The sequence below is a fragment of the Coenobita brevimanus genome, chromosome 110 (assembly GCF_032717465.1).
Source record: "Coenobita brevimanus isolate Jiangsu-jjx chromosome 110, ASM3271746v2, whole genome shotgun sequence".
Taxonomy (NCBI): Eukaryota; Metazoa; Arthropoda; class Malacostraca; order Decapoda; family Coenobitidae; genus Coenobita; species Coenobita brevimanus.
In genome coordinates, this window is record NC_137063.1 from 3,360,599 (window position 1) to 3,382,816 (window position 22,218).

Consider the following 22,218-nt stretch of genomic DNA (forward strand, 5'->3'; position numbering starts at 1 on the left):
TACTGTAGAGGGCATTTGAGGACTGAGAGATGGGATTTAGTTTATGAATGTAGCATATGGAAGAGTTTAGATGTCTGTGTGGTGTAGATTAAACTGGCAGAATAATGAAATGACTATGAATGTTGTGCATCTAAGGGAAGACATATGTTTAAGCAAGGTTCAGTATCTCATGGTGTCTGTGATGGGTGAGGGCAGTCACCGTCCACTCACATGACATACAATAGTGCTACCAGATGCTGTTGCTGACAAGCCAGATACTATCCTACTCTCAAGGAAATAATTTAATATGCAAGGTGATAATCTTTAACCAGTCCCAGGGGTAAGGATTAAAGAATATTGTCCCGTGATCCCTGCATGCGTAACTGGTGAAAAGGAAGAGGGTGAGGCAGATTAAGATTACCCCACCCTCGATTCTTCCCCAAGCATACCTCCAGAAGGTCTTGAATCAGAGTCCGGTGCCTCCCTACTTCACCCAGAGCACAGGGAAAACTAGCTTGTTCATATGGCTGTGTGGAGTGTGAAAGGTGTGAATGATGAATGTAAGAGTGAAAGTAGGTAATGTGTTCAGTGATGCAAGATATGATAGTCATGAATATGTAACTTACCATGGCCTGTTCTTTTTCTTCTTTCAGGCCTGCCCGTCGCGGCTCCCCAAGGTGAGTACATCGTACCAGTGTTGCTGGAACTTTAATTCATTGTGAAAACCCTCACATTCCTTTCATATGCCAGTACATTACTGTTGTAGATTTTATCTTCCCTTACATGTGCTGGTCTTAACTATTCAGAAACTGCCATTGTTCTTCATAATTATGTATTGTGGGTGTAGGTTGAAAATGTGAAAAAGTGTGCAAATGAGTATTTGTGAAAAATGGTATCATGCAGACAGGAGTGTTAGGCAGTAAAGCCTTGATTTTTTTTTTTTTTTTTTTTTTTTTTTTTTTTTTTTTTTTAAACGGAGAGCATGAAGGTGTAAACAAGCTTTTAATTTCCTATGGTCATATGATCAAAAGCCTATAATTGTTAGGTGTGATCATCTTGTGTCCCACATTATTGAGTTTAGTTAGTGATGATACAGAAAGATTAAATGTGTTCTGACTTCATCATATGCTTCATAAATTTAGTAACAAACTGGGAGCATGTCTGTACCTTGGTGCTCTCAGTTTTAATTGGCCCATAGAATATAAAGGTTACGAGCTTGTGACCTAAGTGCATGGAGTTGCAGGTATGACGACTACCGCCGCCACAGTGAGTCGCCCCCAGCCAAGAGACGTTCCCGCTCCAGGTCATAAACAGGTGAGGAGAGTATGACCTGGCTATTTGCCACACACCAGCCAGGTAATGAGGGAGGAAAAAATCATGAAAAGGGCCAGTAAGGGAAAGACCAGTAGAACAGAACATGTGAGACTCAGAACTTGAAAGGATTACACTTGCTGGATGCACTGCATCTTAATGTCTGGTATCTGTCTCTCCACAAATGGACTTATTTTACATTACCCTCAGTCTCATTAAAAGACCCCCCCCCCCTTCCATCTCTCACTCACTCCACACTATGCATTCTTTGAAAATATCCTTGACTTACTTATCCTATCAGTAGTCTCATGTTTCATTGCATTAGCCCTTGTTTGCACAGTGCTTTAATGGGATGAGACACTTGTATGAGACAAATTACATGATGTAAATTGCTATGACCATCCAGAAAACTTCTTGCTTCATAGAGTGAGGCATCAGAAGGGTTGTGTGTATACTGGATAACAGTTGTATTGTTATTTCAAAATATATTTCCACATGCATTGGGGATGAAAGAGGGTAAAGTTAAAGTCATATTATCGTGTTTACAACAACTTACTCAAAGTCAGGTGGCCACCTCTTGCAGGATTATGGTGTTTGGCTATAGTTAGACAGACCTGTCAGACATTACAGGTATCCTTACTTGTTCATTGTATCCTCGTGCTATGGGTTTTTCATTGCAGTTTTATCTTTGATCCAGAATATGCAGAGTATGCAGATAATGCTGTGATACTTGTTAATAGTTGGTGTAGTTTGGTAATGTCTGAGAGTCTTGCTTTAATAGTCAATACAGATGGTGCAGAGTGATGTTGAGAAGGGGACTCATAGTATGTGATGGTAAATGGAGAGACATTTTGATGAGAGAGAGTAATTGGGTGCAATGATTTGAGAAGTAAATGTCCAATGTTAGTAGGAAGTAATGTAGCACAGGGAAGGAGAGTGGTTGGTGCCAAGAGGACCTTTATACAAAACAGGTCTGACTGGTGGCTGCAAGAGGACTGCATGAAGGAATATTAGTGCACACATTAGCATGTAGGTATTAGACTTTGGTGCGGTTTGAAGATTGTAAGAGTAGGCACAATGGAAGCGGGGTTATTGAGGAATGTGTGCAGCGAGTGGAAAGGATAGGGAATAATATGATTTGTTAAGATTGTGGAGTGAGGTAATCTGTGAACACTAGAATTTAGGACAGTGTGGGTAAATGATGTGGTCATATGGAAAAGAATTGTAGGAAACAGGCAGATGAAAAGGATATACTGTAGGAGTGATTTTTGAAGATGGGAGGCATGATAGGCTAAGAAGATGAATACAGTAATCTCTCAATTATCCGTCATTGTAACATCCAGTGCTGAAACTGGATGCAATCGGTGGTCCAATGCATTTTTCCGTCGACAAGGCATAATCATCCGGCTAAGATGCAGGACTCAGTCGGCTTGCGGGAAGACCTCACAGTGCCTTGTGGGAGTGGCCTACCCGGCACGCCAAGCCTACTGTCACTCTCTCCTTCTTTCCTGTGGATGCCGTATAGTGAGGACACATCTGTGCGCCCTGCTCCTGTGACCCATGTGGTGGCTAAACCCTAGTGCTGTGACTTAGTCTGTGGCCATCCATGCTTTGCTCATTGCTGTATAGTGCTAACCTTGTGGCCCCTCAGTGCTTTGTGTCCTTGTGATCTGACTACTGTAAAGTGAGGACATACACCGGTATATGCGTTGTGATTCTGTGACTTAGTGGTATTCTACCCTCCATTGTTGCCAACACTTAGTGAGTACAGGATGATTACAATAATATTATGCACTGTACTGCTGTACTACATGTACTGTACCAATACTTCATCGTATTTTATGCTTCATTTTAATCTTTTACTCATGGGTAATACTGTAGGAAAGCTTTTAGGATTATAGTAGGTGGTGGTGACCACCCTTTCATTGTAACGCTGTCTTCTTCTTTAACCTTTATCATTATTTTCACTGTCTGCCCTCCTCTCTTCCTATTTCTCCCATCATTCCTGTCACTTTTTATTATTCTTGTTTCCTTGTCAGGTTGCGTTAAATTGAGTGGCAAGCCTAATGGGTTTCTGTAAGTGAAACCATTTTCATTGCTGAGTGGTAACTATATAACCAACTCATACGTTTTCTCTATGTATCAGCAAGTGGGTCAGCGGAGGGTTAGTGCCCATCCCCTTAAAACAACTAACTCATAGTGCCCATCCCCTTAAAACAACTAACTCAGAGTCAAACGGTCACCCCATACGGGATTGTGGTGTCTTGGTGTAGATAGATAGATAGATATGGTTTTTTGGGCAGATGGTCAAGACTGATGTGACACCACATTCGGCTTGACACCAAATGGATAACCAGTTGAGGGTACCTGTGCAATATCCAGGGTGGGTGTTGGCTGAATTATGCAGGATAATTGAGAGTTTACTGTAGGTACGATGATTGTGTATATGAGAAAGTGAGGTATGGCAGTTGATGAAGTTAGGGAATTGATGTGGGATGGAGTTTATTGGAAGAATTTTGTAGCAAGGAGTGTATGACAAGGGTTTAGCACCCCCATATTTATCTGGTGACTGGATATTTGTTGGATTGACTGCCTGCTAGGTAATGTTGTTCAACCTTGTTCTGTCTGATTGAGCAAGACCCGTTGACTGATGGTAAGCAACCACACCTGGCATTGTCCCAAAGGTTCTTTACATCGTTGATGTTATGTTGGTGTCTTAGTATGGTATGTGCCATGCAGTGCTTCATTTTTTATTTGATGGTGATGATGTGTGGGCCTATTCTACACTTGGGATGTCATGTGTGATTCTACCTAACCTAGATCCAAACTGCACACAAGTGTGGAAAGTTATGCCCCTTTGGTGGGTCAGGATTCCTGGGGCATAAGTGGTGACCATGTGTGACATTTTTCAGGCATGCTCTTAGTTAGGTATCCCCTTTGGGTTATTTCTTGTTCTCTGGACCCTGCTTCACCTCATCCTTAGATGGGAGGGGGGGGGGGGAATAGGATGATGATGATGATGATGGTTTATTATTATACGTTCAGTCTGTTGGAGCTGAAAATCCATAAGTAGTTTCAGAATATTAGTAGTTTCAGGAGTTGACATGTCAGAGGTAGACAACTGCCTTGGTGTGTCAGAACAACAGTCCTTCCCAGTTTTTTTTATATAACATTGTGCTGTAATCTGTTAGTTACTTCATTAAGTATGAGTATCGAGTGAAAGTTTTATCTAGCAAGCATTATTAAATTTCAAGTATAGCTCCTGGTGGTTTAGTGGGTAATTAAGGTGTTCCAGTCTGATTGAACCTGGGCAGGTTTATATCCAAGGAGTGGTTGGGGTTTATTGCTTACGAAATGCCACTCGGATGAGTGAGGCTGGTTGCTGTTATCTTAAATATCAGGATCAACCTGCCTAGCCCTGGGCTCCTATGCCCCTCATGGGGCAACACAGGATTGGATGATGAGTGAATGAATAAAAAAATAAACTGTTGCCAGGCTAACTAATTACTTTTGTTTCTTTCCAGCTATAAGGACCCAACATGCTGAGGATCAAGTCCCCCACCTGAACAAGCTTAGGATGGTAACATACCACAAGAGAAGACTCTCACATCAGCAGATTCCCAATTATAAAATCCTCAAAGTACTGTATTAGTAGCAATTGTCTAGTTTCAGCAGTGTACAACTGATGTCCTCTTTTTTTTTTCATTTAGCAATACATCATTATCCTTTCTAAAGTTGAGAAAATCTCCATATAATGTTGTATTGAATCTCCAGTCTGATGACAGTTTTTTTAGAACAATGTTTTCATAATTGTATTTGAATGGAAGTTTTACTTTTCTTTACCATAGTGTTTGTAATGAAAGATTACACATTAGTAAATTTCCATAATTAATGAAGTTTTTCTATCAACACCGTACTTTAGTAGAGGTATATGGGAAGTAAGCTTGAAATGGGTCTTTAGCAAGAAACACTGATCAAAAAGAAAAAAAAACACAGTATGGTATATGACTGGAATACAGTAAAAGTCCTGTAATCCAAATGGCAGGGGACTGAGGGTCTTTTGGTCTATTGGGAGGGACCTCTGAAAATGTTAGAAATATGTACACACGATCACTGATTTCTGCCCAGGGGTGCCCCCTTTCCTACCCCAGTATACCCAGGGACAAGGGGAGGGGGGGACAAAACAAGCTCCACCCACCTCTACCCCAGCTCCCAACCCTTCCCCATATCCCTACCCAACCCCCTCCCACCAGTCATTCTCAACTGGCAGTTACATCTCAAGCTGATTTCATGCTTTACACTCTTGGGCCCACTACTAATACAAACAGTGAACACTATACCCTATATGATTGACCTGTGCAGCTGAGATGTATCGGGCGAGTAGGGTATGTTTGAATTGTGGCAGCTGATTACCTGCCAATGATATAAATCTACACATCTTATTTTAACACATATATATTTATTTTTTTTTAACTGCCTTCAATACAAGCAGCCAGATTAAATATGGAATAATTTCTGAAGCCGAAGAGGTCAAAATTAGCTTTAAAAGTTTACTGTTATCAAAGAAAACTGAACCTAATTATAAAGTTTTATAGAATGATGAGTGATGTTTGAAGCAAATTATCCACCCATGGCATACACCCATGTTCGCATGTTGCACTACATCCACCCGCAGTGTACCTGTACGTCCACATGTTGCACTATAATATGCACTCCCAGTGTACACCTATGTCTGCATGTTGCACAACAATACATGAATGCATTTACTTCAATGACATCATCGGCGGCCAGTCAGCAGCCGCGAAACAAACACACCCTACTTGCCTCATACATCTCAAGTGCACAGGTCAATCAAATAGACTATAAGATATGTTAAAAGTATATAATACTATCAACATGCTGCAGCAAGAAATTAATGCATTGTGACGTTGACAGTAAAATAAAAATGTAAACAACGGCCACTTCAGGCCTCATGTGTTGGGTGCACTGCTTTGTGCGTGTGCACGCACACACACATGCACATTTACACACACATGGTGGACTGGCTACATATGCTGTGTCCTGGACAACATTTGTACAAAATTTAATATTCATAACTTCGTGTGTATGGTAGAAATCCAAAAATTAAGTTGCGGTCTTTCAAGATCCCACATGGCATTTTGGGGTAACCTTTTTTCACCTGGCATACAAAGGGTTAAAGATGGGTGTGGTATGTTGAAAAGTTTGATAGAATTGGTGGAGGAATGTGATAAAGTGATACATAAGTTGAGGGTAGGGAGTAAAGTACAGGTATGTATGGAGATCCACATGACTACAATTTGACATCTTTTTATACAGTGTATATTTGATGGACTGACTGTGGTAGGCATATAAACCATACCTATATTATGTGCAGTTGGTACGGTTGTGAGCCACGATTTTGGGGAGTTGAAATATGACTGGGCACACTGTTGGTTTTCCCACTTTTATACTTTCTCCTTCCTTGTTTAAGAAACCTCCTTCACCCAGACTTAAAAAAGGTCAGGATGTTGATGATGTACTGCAGCATATTAACTATGCTCACAGAGATGTACATCTCGTTATAATACATCTCTTGCAGCCTGCTTCCTGCTGGGAGCAAGGCAAGAGAGATGTTTTCCTCCTTCAACGATATACCAATCTCAACCTTACCCTCCAAGGGATTCTTTGGTACTCCTCTAATGCTCAGTTATTATAACTGGATCTGTCCATTCATCATTGTCACTTCCCACTCTTACTGTCCTCTCATCCATTTCAATATTCTCATAGCTTTTGCTATCTATACTACTCATACCTGCAGCTCTTAAATAATTTCTAGAGCTTATAGTTCTTTATCATCAATGACCCATAACTCATGCCCTTACTGAAAGCTTTTTCTGAATTCATGAACATAATGTACAGCTTCTTTGTTCATTGCAATCTAATTCTCACCTCAGCTCCTACAGTAATTGTGGACATCTGTTCTATGACATTTCTACTCTTAACCCTATCTTATCACTTGTGCTCTGGTATGTTCTGCATCCTCTCTAGGACCATTATCATACACCTTCCCTGGTGAATGGATATATCACCATTTCATTTATACCTTCCCTGGTGAAGATCTATCACCATGATGCTTGACACTATTAGGAACTTGTAATTACGTGTATTCATTTTTCTATTTCTGAATACTAATCACCACAACTATTAATGGGAAACTGGTTTAGGAAGGTGATGGTACAGTATTTGGAAACAAAATGGTCCTAGTAAAAATCCTCTTGCCTTAACTGCAAAGTTTACATGGTACTTAGAAAGAACATAAACAATGGTGATTAAATCTGTTTTGGAAGTAGGATTGCACTAGTAAAACTGGTTAGGAAGTTATAAAGTGCAGGAATATACCAGGGACTGTGGGTCACTAGTAAAGCCTTTTTTTCTTTCTTTCTTTTAATAAACATTACATCAATATAATGTGAAACATGCACACAAAATTATGTAGTAGGGACTGGGGTTTAATTTGATTCCATCTGTATTTTACAATGCAGAATGAAGTCTCTGGTCCTTCAGATATTTTCTCAAATGTTTACTGGTGGACAATTTGCTGTGGTTGGTTATGTACCAGTTGTGAAATTACAACAATGAACTCCTTCACTCAGGGCCTTTTTTTTATTTTTTTTATTATTTTCATCTAAAGATTTCATTTTAGATTCAAGAGACCTCTTAGTAAAGAGTTTTGATAGAGTCCACTGATGAAGACTAACCTCTACTTGCAGAGCTAATTCACAACTCCCAGGGTTGCATTTTACAAATCTGTGGGAAGGGGGAGGGAAGCCACCTTTTAGAGATCTGAACCAATGTGCACAAGATACACGACCATAATTTACACTGGTTTAAAGCACCAGATGGCATGGTGAGTCATTTGCCTCAAATTAAATCTGCAGCAGTTGGAGGTTATCTATCGATGTACCGTACTGCCAGCTGGGGTGTAGGCTGGCATCTATCGCTGAATGTTATGGATTGAGGCAGCCTAGCCCTGGACCCGTAAACCTCCCCCCCCGTTTTTTTTTTTATTTGCCAGAGAATATAAAAAGATAATTGAAGGAGATAGCACCTGTCACATGGCTTTTTTTAAACTGGCTAATACCAGAGTTTTATTTAGCTCTAGACCTCTCTCCAAACAATTCATTTCACTAGTCTGAATCTCACAGTAAGGTTAAACAGACCATCTTTTGTCTCGTGGATATTCCCTTGACTTGCGTATGTCAATGACAATCAGATAAAAGTTGGATATACTGTACTGGGTCTGTTTTTGACTTCCTGGTAGCAAATAATTTTTCTATCAGTTTTGTTACTCTCCTCTCATGAATTTGCATTTGGCATGGATTTTTGGGTACCTACTATGCAAAATTTAGAACACTGCACTTCACTGCTACTTTCAGAACAAATGTAAAATAAAAAAAGCAAGATTTTGCAAACTGAAAAGTTCAGTTTTCCTCAGTTAAGTCACAGAAGCACTTAGGAAAAGGGCAATTCTCTGCACTGACACTGCACATGATATGTTCAAATACTGCCATCCTTGTAAATTTCTTGAGAGGCTCCACAGTTTTTATTGCTGTACCGTACTAGCAACAAAGACTGAACGGAATTCAGACCAAGCCCATATTCTCTTCAAATCTGTCTGTCTTCCACCTTTGTGCTGCTGCATTTATTCTGTATATACCAGTATATTACAAATGGTGAGGGAACTGTTGGGAGAAAATGTCTAGTGGCATTACAACTTCCATCAGCTCAACTTACAGTTGTCAAAGCAATCTCATCCTCACTGCACTTAAATGAGGTGACAGGGTATTGAGGTTTGGTCTCATCCTTAAGAGTGCTGACAATTATCTATCCAAAAAAAAAAAAAAAAAAAAAAAAAAAAAAAAAAATAAAAACAAAGTACAGTCCATAAACAAGTACATTACTTGTAACATGAACTTACTGTACTGTACTGTCATGTCTTAATATTAAATGAGACACAGTAAAAAATGATGCAGAGGAAATGAATGAGAAAAACTCAAAAGCTTATGGTTTTGAGGAAATGACAATAAAATTAGCAGCACTTGAACATTCCTCAGATAAGCTGTGAGAGAAGGTACAATCCGTTATAAGATGATGAAGTATGGCAAAAAACATTAAAAAATGTTGAACAAAGGAAAAGCAGATTTTTCTGCATTCATCAGATCTGCAATAAAACATGCAGTCCCAGCCCATCCTTCAAACAGGCTGTAAGGTGAGTCAGGTGTACGAGCCTGTCTGAACTGTGGGGTGTGGAGGAAAGCAGAGAACTGGAGCGCACGATGGAGGTACTTAACATCCCCAGTAAGTCGATACAACGTAAGGAAAGCATAACCAGAACCAGCAACACCATGGCATATCCCTGAAAAATAGATATCATGTTTTGTTAATGTGCTTACTACCATTCTACAGCTACAGTATCTGAAGGTTCATGAAGGGTGATATCCACATCTGTATGTTTCTAGGAAAGGAATAATGATAATATAACTCATCATATCATCATCCATACCTCTTTTCCCACCTGAGAGAGAGAGAGAGAGAGGAATTTTTCAACTCCCCTCCCCCAGTTCCTGATCACTTGCTGTAGTGTGTGGGGGGGGGGTGGCTTTGGGGTTAGAGGGTGGGTTGTGACATCCTCTTGAAGTGTCCATATTTCCCTGTTGCTGGCCTGACTAATCAGTTCGTCTTTTTTTTTTTTTTTTTTTTTTTTTTTTTTTTTTTAAAAACCCTGTGAACAGTTAATGGTACCTTTTTTACAAATCCCACAGCAGTTCCTTCGCATGTCCTGTTCATGTTGGTTGAATTTGCATCCCTGTCACCTAGTCTAATCAATGTGGGCATGCTTTTGATACCTGGATCACCTGGCATTGATTTTAGCTCATCCACTGTCTCTACCTCAGCTCCAATGTCTCTCTCCCTTCCACCACTGGTGGTAGTGGTGGTGATCTTCCCCTTGCTTCATCACATGTAGGATCTTCTTTGATTACTACACTTGCACCATACTAACCTCTTGCTTCCCAATGTGTGTCCTCATCTCTTATCTATTGCCACCAGTTTCCTCATCTGTCTCCACTGTTCCTAAGCTTCCGCATCATTGCCCTGTTTCTACCACCCCTCACATCTCTGTTCCCTTTACAGCCTCAGTATCTTCAGCTTTCCATCCTTGTTGCTATACTATTGTTTTCTGTGACTTCAGCTTACTTGCTTGGACCAAATTTTTCAACGTGCCTCCCTCTGCCCCTAATGCAAATGATGACCTGAAATTTCATCTCCAGTTCCTATACCATGTTGGCCCAGACATCTTTTTCTGGTCCTGATTTGATAACTCGTGTAGTTACTGCCCAGAACAGAACTCATGCCTCTCACACGGCCAATCTTAATGATTCTCTTGGTGTTAATATCCCTGCTGAGAAGGATGTGCCCATGAACTCCAGCTGCAGTATTATTATTTTGATTTCATCTGATGTCAAATTTGGTGGTCATCCATTACCAGACTGAGATGCTGACATTAACAGTACTGAGTCATCTGATCTTTCTTCTGATGATTTAATTAATGTATATACCTGTACAGTATATAACAGTGTTCGCAGATCTGTTTCTGATCATCATTGTGTTAAGTTGACGTACATATAGGTAGTGGGAGGTGGTAGCAACCATCATCCACTCACTTGATGCAGTGCTGCCTGCCTACTTCTCCCTTCACCTTTATCATTCTGTCTCTGTGTCTGCCCTCTCTCTCCCTACTTTATGTTTCCCCCTTCAATTTTCATCTTTCTTGTTTCCACCTCAGGTAACACTGAGTGACATGTCTAATGGTTTCCTGCAACCCAGAAAACAATTTACATTGCTGGATGGTATCCATATAACCAAACCATGGGGTGAAGTGGAGCATATTATGGTGCCCCTGTTAACTGGGTGAAGCAAATGCGGCATCCACCCATGATTCAAACCTCCACACTTATTCCTGTGCCTGGTGAGGCGCTGTCAACCACAAGAGTACACTGGTTCACTGAATGGGATGGCCCTGCAGGGGCAGTTGTTTGCCTGTGATTGATGGGTCTGCCCAGCCAGACTGCAGTTCATCAACCACAACATCTTAGGTGCAGTAATACTGTATAATAAAACATAATGAACATACTGTACAGTATATAAATTAACTGTAAATAAAACTGTGATAAATGTATCAGTTTTTGCATAATCAAATACTGGACTATTTTTCCTATGCTTGGAATTTGTTGAGGCCCCTTATGGAAAGAAGAAAAGAAATTGCACATGACGTCAGCTGACAGTTAACTTTCCCTATAACTCCTAAAATATTCATGTTCAGGTAACCATGCTCACATTAAAAAGTATAAACTGAGTCAAGGACAGCAGCTCCCAGATGCCTGGGTGGGACATCTGACAGGTAACTCCTTGGCTACAGCACTCATGACTCTAAGTAACTCAGTGTTGTGGAGCTAAAAAAAAATAATAATAATAATAATAATTGAGAGTAAGCGATAGGATATTGGTAGTGAAAATTCTGTTGGGAAGAAAGATAGCTGCGATTATATCGGCATATGCTCCACATGCAGGATTGGATGAATCAGAGAAAGATAGATTTTGGGATGATTTAATACGTGTCATGGGTGGTATGCGGGATGATGAGATAGTGATTTTGGGAGGGGACTTAAATGGTCATGTAGGTGAAGCAACACAAGGTTATGAAATAGTGCATGGGGGATGTGCGTATGGTCTAAGGAATGCAGAAGGGGAAAGGATACTCGAGTTTGGGGAGGCAATGGACATGATTGTGTGCAACACATATTTTAGGAAAAGAGACAGTAGGTTAATTACGTATGAGTCTGGGGGAAATAGCAGTCAGATAGATTATTTTCTGGTTAGGAGGGCCGATAGGAGGTTAGTGAGGGATGTTAAAGTTATAGGAAGTGAGGAGTGTGTGCAGCAGCACAAACTATTGATTTGTGATATGGTGCTTAAAGAACAAGTGATGAAAAAGAGGACTTATGTACCTAGGAGGAAAATATGGAAGCTGAAACACCAAGTAGTAAGGGATGCCTTCTATAGCGAGTTGAGGAGAGTGGTGGCTGAACAGGGAGCTGTAGACAGAGGTGTTAATGAACAGTACAGAGCCCTCAAGAACAATTACTTGAGAGTTACTGATGTAACATGTGGCTGGACAAGAGGACCACCAAGACATAAAGTAACTTGGTGGTGGGATGAGGGTGTAGAAGCTGCAATTAAGGAGAAAAGAAGGCTTTTCCGGGAATGGAAGAAGGGTGGTAGCAAAGAGGAATATTTGGCTGCCAAGCGTAGGGCTAGAAGAGAGGTATACAGGGCAAAGTCTGAGTCACAGAGACAATTACTTGATAACCTAAATCATGGGGAAAGGAAAAATATATTTAGGGTGGCAGGTCAGGTGAAGAGGGATAATCGGGATATCATAGGTGAGCAGTGTGTGAAGAATGATGAAGGAAGGGTAGTGGTGAACAGTGAGGATATTAAAGATGCATGGAGAGAGCATTATAACCAGTTGTTGAATGAGGAGTTTGACTGGGACAGGGAAGGCTTGGAGCCAGCAGATCCAGTGTCTGGCCCTTGGCCTTTGATTGATACTGCTACTGTGAGTGAGGCAATAGGTAGGAAGAGGGTGGGGAAGGCAGCAGGTGTGTCTGGGTTGACTGCCGAAATGTTGAAGGCCTCAGGCGATATAGGGGTGAGTTTAGTCACTGACCTGATAAATAGGATTATTTATGAGTGTGTTGTCCCAGATGATTGGCTGAAGAGTGTAATTGTAAATGTGTATAAAGGGAAGGGTGATACCCTGGAAAGAGGAAATTATAGAGGTATAACGCTTTTAGATCAGATAATGAAGGTAATGGAGAAAGTTTTAGAAGGTATGATTAGAGAAAGAGTGAATATTGATGAGATGCAGTTTGGGTTTATGCCAGGTAGGGGGACCACCGATGCCATATTCATTGTTCGACAGCTTCAGGAAAAATATATTGGTAGGAGAAGGGATCTTTATTTTGTTTTTGTTGATTTGGAAAAGGCCTTTGACAGAGTCCCTAGAGAGGTGGTGAACTGGGCAATGAGAAAGCTTGGCTTGGAGGAGTGGCTGGTTAGGGTGGTTATGGCCATGTATGTGGGTGCTCACACCCAGGTGAGAGTGAATGGAGATTTGAGTGATGAGTTTTCCGTGAATGTTGGTATGCATCAGGGGTCAGTCTTGAGTCCCATGTTGTTTATCATGGTACTTGAAGCCCTTTCACGTGACTTTAGAAACGGACTCCCGTGGGAGTTGTTGTATACTGATGATTTGGTGTCGATTGCAGAGAATGAAAGGGAGGCGGAGGAAAGGTTTAGGAAGTGGAGAGATGGTATGGGGCAAAAGGGTTTAAGGGTAAACGAAGATAAAACAAAAGTGATGATATCTAGGGTTGGTGGCGGTACTGTCAAAGATGAGGGAGAGTGGCCATGTGCAGTTTGCCACAAGGGCGTGGGAAGTAATTTCATCTTGTGCGGTGTGTGTGATAAATGGGTGCATAAGAGATGTAGTGGTATCAGAGGTAGACTGCGAGATAATGCTGATTTTATGTGTACGGCATGCCGGGGTGAGCAGGTGGAGATTGTCAGACGTGAAAGGATTGAACTTGCTGGTGTATCTCTTGAGTGTGTGGAAGAGTTTTGTTATTTGGGAGACATGTTGTGTGCTGGAGGTGGGGCTGGAGCTAGCTCTGTGGCTAGGGTGAGAAGTGGTTGGAAGAAGTTCAGGGAGCTCTTGCCTCTCCTGACATTGAGAGGGCTCTCCCTATGTGCTAAGGGGTCTTTGTATGCAGCATGTGTTAGGAGTGTAATGCTGTATGGCAGTGAGACCAGGGCAGTGAAGGAGGAAGATATTCGCCGGCTAAGACGTACAGAAATGACAACGATTAGGTGGATGTGCAGTGCGTCCCTGCGTTCAAGGCCTGGAGGGGCTGGGTTTACAATGGAAGAGTTAAGAGGTAGGATGGGACTGGAGTGTATTGGTGTTGTGATGAGGAGAGGTAGATTGAGGTGGTTTGGACATGTGGAGAGGATGGGGGATGATAATTGGGTGAGGAAGGTGAGAAGTGTTAATACTGGGGGTGGGGTTATGAGGGGTAGACCGAGAAAGACATGGGATGAGGTCATTAAGTGTGACCTTAGGGTTAAGGGACTGAACAGGGAGGCTGCAATGGATCGTGCAGCGTGGAGAGCCGCCATTAGGTGACCAAGGTCGACACATTCAAGCATGTTGGAGCTTTTAAAAACAAAACGAATATAAAAAAAAAATAAAACACTTTGTTGGTCTGTCCTTCTAAAAGTCATATTGTAGTTAAGCAGTTAAGGTGCTTACACACCCTCCTAACAAGCAAAAATTGGGATTCTAGCTGAGTAAAGGCCTAGAATTTCATCCCTAAGGTCAGTGCTGGCATCTACAGATGGTAATCAATGATTGGGGAGTGCTGAGCACTCTGTGTTATTCTGTGTGTTTGCCCCTAAAACAGCAACCTCCTTTAACTTCTTCACTATGATTACATCTTTATAATTTACTTCTTTTGCCACCAGACAACTATATTCAGCTTAGGGCGGCCCTTTCAGGTGAAAGGATTATGGGGCCAAAAATTAAAGGATTATGGGGCCAAAAATTAAAGGATTATGGGGCCAAAAATTACTGTAAGAAACAAAAATATGCTGACAACTAGCGAAAGACAATTTCTCATTTGTGTGAGGTCTGTTCAGAAAGTATCTGACCTTAGGCTCTAAAAAAAAAAATAAATAAATAAAATATGTAGCTAACCTGCTGAACTAGGATACTAATCCTTCTCAAAGTAGGCCCCATCTGACATGACACACATAGCCCAGCATTCATTCCACTGCCTGAAACATTTTTCAAAGTCAGTTTTCTGTATCTCCTACAGGTGCTTCATCGCATTAGTTAAGACCTCTTCTCTTGGATAAATGATGCTCAAGACAAGCTGGAGTGTGCAAATCGCAATTCAGACTTTGTGATGACTATTATCATTGGAGATGAGACTTGGGTGTAAGTGTATGACCCAGAAACCAAAGCACAGTCATCCCAGTGGAAGCAAGCAGGTTGCCTCAGCCAAAAAAGGCACGACATGTCTACAGTAAGGTGAAGTGCATGTTGAAGTTTTTCTTCAACTACTGTGGTGTTGTGCATCACCAATACACACCAGAGGGTCAGACAGTCAAAAAACATTACTACAGTACTTTGATGTCAACCGTCGTCTTTGTGACGTAGTTCGGCAGAAGAAACCAGACCTTTGGAAAGTGGCGAGTTGGATGCTGCACCATAACAATGCCCCCACCCATTTTTCTCAACTGATTCAGGAATTTTTTGCCAAGAACAACATCCCGCAGGTTTGGCAGGCTCCCTACTCACAAGACATGGCTCCGTGCAACTTTTGGTTATTTCCCAAACTCAAAACTCCGCTGAAGGGTTCCTGATTTGAGACAAGAAGAGATCATGACGAATGTGATGAAGCACCTGTTGGAGATACTGAAAACCAACTTTGAAAAAATGTTTCAGGCAGTGGAAAGAATGCTGGGCTATGTGTGTAAAGTTAGATGGGGCCTATTTTGCAGGGGATTAGTGCCACAGCTCAACAGATCAGATTTTTTTTTTTTTTTAAGAGCCTGAGGCCAGATACTTTCTGAACAGACCTTGTAAATAAATAATTTTACAAAACTCTGATCCATACCTGGTCCTTTCTTCAAGAGTCCTTTTTGCCAAGTGATGTTGCCACACAGGATACAGGCATCCAGATATTTTTTGTCTTGGAATACCATGTATGCCTTCGCCATCAGGTACACAGTTCCTGCCAGATATTACAACTTCTGAGCAATGTATGCATTTGACATATTATACACCAAGCACTGCCATACTCCTATGTGCCTCTTTCCTATGTTGGTTGCTGGATATACCATACTGACCATCAGGTGACAGTAACAATGTTGATGATGATACCAATGATATGCACTATGCTGTTTACTACTGGACTAATACTGTAGTTCAAATAATGGCTTCAAAATATGATAGTGGCTATCTCACAAACTGTGTGAATATGTATCACATATCTTGAGATAAAAATTCTTAACAAAGAAAGCATTAGGCTATATAAATTTTAATATCAAAATGTAATTTAAGTTTAAATCCATATGTTACACGTACAGTACTCTGAAGTAGTTATTGAAATAATGAAAACCCTTAATTATTTGGCAATAGGTTAACTTATGTGTCTCTTATGAGATAATAGTGCATTATCAGGCTGGCAAAATATTGTTTTCAAACTACAAGAATAATTCAGCCACTTAACAGATATTTGGGTGTCTGCTCTTTCCTCTCTTCCATCCCTCCTCTTCTGTCTTTCTTTCCTTCATTCTTCTCTCTTCTTTCTGCCTATGGGTGACTTTACACTCCCTCTTCTGTCTTTCATTCCTTCATTCTTTCCTCTTCCTTCTGCCTATGGGTGACTCTACTCTGAGTGACAAGCCAAATGGTTTCCTGTACACCAGGAAACCATCTACTATGCTGGGTGGTAACCATATAACCAAATTGTGGCCCCTGGTGGTTTAGTGGATAATTAAGGCGCTTCAATCAGATTGAGACCATGTAGGTTTATATCCAAGGGGTATTTGGGATTTATTGCTCATGTAATGCCACTCACATATGAGTAAGGCTGGTCACTCTCATCTTAAATGTCAGGACCAACTGCCTAGCCCCGGGCTCCTACGCTCCCCATGGGGCAACGTAGGATTGGATGATGGATGGATGGAATTTACTTAAACGTTATAATTTAGTACTGCATGATCGCTTTTGCCGAGTGGAGGGTGATATATTAAACTGTCAATATCATTTTCTTGCCTAGTAAATATTAGATCTAGCACTGAAGGTACATCAAGTCCTCTTTTTCTGGTGGTTTCCCTCACAAGTTGCGTTAGGAAGAACTCTTGTACGAGATCCAGGAGCTTTTGGTCCCAACAGCTTTCTTGGCTAATTATATCTAGAGTATTCCAATTTATATTTGTATTGAAATCCCCAGTTAGTATAATTCTTTCTGATTTCTCTTCCATTTTATGTAGTAATGAACTTAAACTCTGAATTGTACTCTCTGCCAGGTCCTCATATTCATCTCTTTCCCATGTGTTTGATCTGGGTGGCATGTACAAATTGGCTACAATTATTTTACCTTCAGATGTGTTGATCTCTACTGCAATCAGTTCTACTTGTGATGGTATATCTAGTTTTATTTCACTGACTTTTAGATTTTTCTTAGTTAATATTATAATTCCTCCTCCTTTTTTTAAATTTCTGTCTCTTCTCCATATATTGTATTCCTCTAAGTTTAGTATGTCATTGGATATCCTTGGTGTTAATTTTGTTTCAGTTAGGCATATTATTTGTGGTTCATTATCTCTGACATAATCATTCATCTCTAGTAATTTAGATACCATTCCATCCACATTTAAGTACATCAACTTTATCATCTTGTTTATATACTTGTCATGACATGGTTCTACTACCTTCCTCCTTTTTATTCCATCCTGTTTGTGTACCACTTTCGTACATGCAATCCTATTACTTTGTAAAAAAATTTCTTCTTCTCCTCTTCTGGTCTTCCCTCATTTTTTGTTTTTGCTTCCTCCCTTTTCTCTTTCAGTAATTCCAGTTCCTCTTGTGTTAGGCATCTTTTTATCCATACATTTTTGAACTCCTCTTTTTCCATAAGAATCTTTGCATTTTTTAGTATCTCTTCCACAGTGTTTACACTCTGGAAAGTCACTTTTAGAGGTCTTGTCTTGCTTTTCTCATATTTCCCTAACCTTTTGTGTTCCTCTATGTCTTTACTACAGATTTCCTCTGATACTTCCTTCAGTAAGCTCATTACATTTGCCATCTCCTTTTTGTCTCTTGTGATCTTGTTTTTTAATTCTTCCTCTTCTATACCAGTGATTACTATAGATTTGTTTACATCTACTGAATCTCTGACTAACTTTGGATTGTTTTGGATTATTCATTTCACTTTCTTTTTAATGCTTTTTTCCTCCACCCTTGTTTCTAAGTCTTTCTTTACTTTCACCATTTCAGCATACGTGGTTTCGACATCATTTTTGTAGCTTTGCACAGCTTCATTCACCTGTGTTATCTTCTCCTCAATATCACTGCTCTGGTTTATAAGACTGCTTACTTGCCTAATTGTCTCTGTGTCATTTTTGAACTCTTCCATAACACTCTCGTGATTGACTACTGTACTTGCCATTTCACTCATTTTCTTCCTAACTGTACTCAATTCCACTGTTAGTTCACTGATGGTTGTGTCTTTCTTATTGGCCTCTCTTCCTAGTTTTTCTATGTCTTCCTTTTGCAAGTGCATCTGCTTCTTTATTTCATCAATTTCATTTTTGAAAGCCATTTCTAGTTTGTTTACACGTTCAACCAGTCTATTGTGAGTCTCCACTTCAACCAGTTCTTGGTAGAAATCATCATTTTGCTTTTTACCTTTATCCCTTTTCTTTTCCAAATTTGCTTTACTAAGGTATGTATCCATTTTGCAATACTAAAAGTTCAAAGTGTGTACTTACAATCCCCATGTTGTTGTAGTCTAAACAAACCTCAGATGACTCAGCATATTCTTTCGTTTTGTTTCTCTTTCCTGTTTGAACAAGTCTTGTTTAAACTTATTATTTTTTTTCCTTTTAATAATGAAAAATCATTTAGTCTAACCTAGTACAGAGCTTGACTCATCCAAAGATACTAATTTAGGTAATGCCACTAGTCGTGTTGGTTCGGTACGGAGCGCCGATGTCGCACGTCCGTCTCGGTTGAATCCCTCTACGTGTGTGTGTGTGTGTGTGTGTGTGCCCGCACGTGCGCGTGTGCATGAGTGTCCCACATATGGCAATATCTAGCCCACCAATATCTGATGCATTTTGCTCAGCTCTATTAAAATAATATCCAGCGAAATTTGGCAATATCTGGCTCAGAAATGGGAAGAAATCGATGGTACAGTAAACCTTTGAAATACCAAACCCTGTTTTAACGAATTTCGGTTTTAACAACCACCTTGGGTTGGCCGAACGTTGTGTTCAGTTAATGAATTTTGACTGGTAAAAAAATGGATGCATGGGAAACACTGACCAGCGTGGCATGACGAACGGTGCATAGATTTATCCAAGGCCTACTTGCAGTCTTTATCTGCAGTGCAATTACTTCCTGAAAGGTACGAATAAACACATACGTTAGTAAATAGAGTATTTATTGAGAAAACAAGCCATTTAGATCTAGCTGTATGTTACGGACTGCATGAGTGTACAGCTGAATGACCCTCTGTATCTGATAACCTTTGTTTGGTAAAAGCCAAGATGCCCGAGAAATTACCAAACACCATGGTGTTCGGTTTTAATGTTAAAGGTCTGATACCAATTAGTCCGTTATATCGAGGGTTTACTGTATGTACTATGCATTTTTCGGAAAGTGATGTGTATCATCCGGCTCAGACATGGGACCCACTTAGCACATGGGCAGAACCCACAACACGCCAGCCAATCACAATGCGTTGTGGGCGCAGCCCACCTGACACGCCAAGCCTATCGTCATGCGTCTCTCTTCCACAGACGCCACATAGTGAGGACGTATCTGTGTGTTGTGCATTTGTGACTCATGTGGTGGCTACCCCCTAGAACTGTGAATTAACTTGTGGCCCCCCCATGCTGGAGTAATCTTTGTGAAATCCATTCGCCACTGGACCACATGAGATTAAGTGCCCTGTACTGTATGGTGTACTACCCTCCATCGATGTCATCAACAGGTGAATACAATATGATTATGATTATATCATGTACTGTAATACTGTACTATATGTACTCTATCAATACTGTACTGAATTTTAATTTTAATCTTTTACTCATGGGTAATATTATAGGAAAGTTTTTAGAATAGAGGGCTGAGACGGATAGCTTAGGGTAGTGACACATATCCGGCTCAACGCCAAATGGATGGCCAACTGGGGATACTGATGCAATATCCGGCATCTTGCATTATCTGGAGGGGGGGATGACCACATTAAGCAAGATAACTGAAAGATTACTGTATTGCAGAATGTCCTTGTTACCTGTAACCTTTCTTGATGTTCTCTTTTTGCTAGTAAGTCCACACTAATCTACAGAAAAATTGCCTATTAAAGTTCCATGGCTACTTTTCAAGTTACCGTAATTTTTTAGTTTCCCCCAATTTACAGTACCAATTGGAAAAAACAAAAAAGAACAACCTATCCCTGACATAATGAGGACTACCTGTACGTAAATAACTGTGGGCCGTGAGAGACTTTCTAACGTGTCACCCTCAGTTATACATTTAGCATAATATACCGAAAATCTTTTGTATATTATTTATACTCTGGTAACATTGGCTAAGTTTCAAATAATAACACACAAGAGGACACTAAGCTGTAACACGCAAAATAAATCATTGAGGAAGAGGTCCATCAATGGCACAGAAGAGATTATGGAATTGTAATGAACAAAATAGCAAATATAAATAACAAAGGAAAAGTGTTACAAAATTACCAGAGCCACTTACAATGTGGCTCTATAATCAGAACATCTCATCTTCTACCTGACACCCATCACACACGAACCAACCTGGAGCACCATGGCACCAGTGTACCAACTCATCTTCTGGTGGTCGCTGCCCTCCTAGTTCATCCATAGCACAGGGGAAGTTACCAGATGGTGTCTGTAGTGAAAGCAGCACATCCACTGACCTCTGTACCAAATCTCTCACTTGGGCTCGTACTGACAGCCACTTGGGGAAGCTGAAAATAAAGGGCAGTCTATTTAACCACTTCAGTCCAATGATTTTTTTTCTTAAATCAAGTACTGATATTCTGCATGTGCTTCATTTACAGTATAGCTGAGTGTGTGTGTGTGTGTGTGTGTGTGTGTGTGTGTGTGTGTGTGTGTGTGTGTATGTGTGTACAGTAACCCCTCCAATATCCGGATCAATAGAGCCATAGGCAGGTCCGGATAGTGGTCCTGTCCGGATATTGGGCCCCAGCTTATGGACTAGTACTTACGGACCCTAACTCTGAAAAACACCTATACAACTCCCTCTGGACATGCATAGCACCTATTTAAGACCCAAATCACACCAATAAGGGACATAAAAGACTGAAATAAATGCAAAAGAACCATAAAATGAGGTTTTAGAGGTGAGTTTATACAATATTAAACATTCTGGGTACTTACAAGTCCCTTGGTCTTGGACTGGTTTGAACCGCCAGTTTGCAGTCCACAGTTAATCCTCTGCACTCTAAATTCTAATTTCTTAACACTGCACAACACTGTAAATTCCTGTGTGTTCTAGTGGCAAGGTATTGCAGTTTATTCACTGTTTATTCACAAAAAACAAGCACCTGTGGCTTGCACTGTTATGAGTATCTGCTCTCCATCGGAGTTAAGCTGTGACTGTTGATGTTGGTGGGGTAACAGAGTTGCCAGATCGCAACAGCCACATTACCAATCTCCTCAACTTTCATTGTCAAATATAACTTTTCATTACCAAATTCGTAAAGCTAGCATATATTCTTCACTAATTATATATACAAGTGGAAATACATGTAATCACTCTCCTTATAACTAACACCATGTTGATTATTTTCACACTATGTAGGGTAGCAGATTAATCAGAGAGAGCAAACAATCCACCATCTCCATCCTGTGTATCCTCATACATGTGAAAAATCCATTTGGTAATGCATTATTCTAATGCATTACCAAACGAATTTTTCATTACCAAATTGGCCCACACTTGGTAATGAAAAATACCAA

General features: G+C 40.5%; 2 protein-coding genes across 3 annotated transcripts in view; one reads left to right on the plus strand and one right to left on the minus strand.

Moving 5' to 3' along the window:
- The window catches only part of LOC145417413 (RNA-binding protein 1-like), a 52,947-nt gene extending 47,765 nt beyond the window's left edge, over positions 1-5,182 (plus strand). Inside the window, exons 5-7 of one of the 2 annotated variants that reach the window (XM_080286096.1) lie at positions 633-656; positions 1,223-1,293; positions 4,815-5,182. In XM_080286096.1, coding sequence (XP_080142222.1) covers positions 633-656; positions 1,223-1,289 — 91 coding nt within the window. In that variant the 3' untranslated portion in view covers positions 1,290-1,293; positions 4,815-5,182. The remainder of the gene's footprint in view (positions 1-632; positions 657-1,222; positions 1,294-4,814) is intronic. The other variant, XM_080286097.1, reaches the window with a different exon arrangement.
- Positions 5,183-7,780: 2,598 nt separating this feature from the next.
- Positions 7,781-22,218, minus strand: part of LOC145417473 (lanC-like protein 3) — a 51,602-nt gene continuing 37,164 nt past the window's right edge. Inside the window, exons 5-7 of the mRNA XM_080286180.1 lie at positions 21,031-21,203; positions 16,092-16,208; positions 7,781-9,706 (exon numbers count right to left, since the gene is read on the minus strand). Coding sequence (XP_080142306.1) covers positions 9,462-9,706; positions 16,092-16,208; positions 21,031-21,203 — 535 coding nt within the window. The 3' untranslated portion in view covers positions 7,781-9,461. The remainder of the gene's footprint in view (positions 9,707-16,091; positions 16,209-21,030; positions 21,204-22,218) is intronic.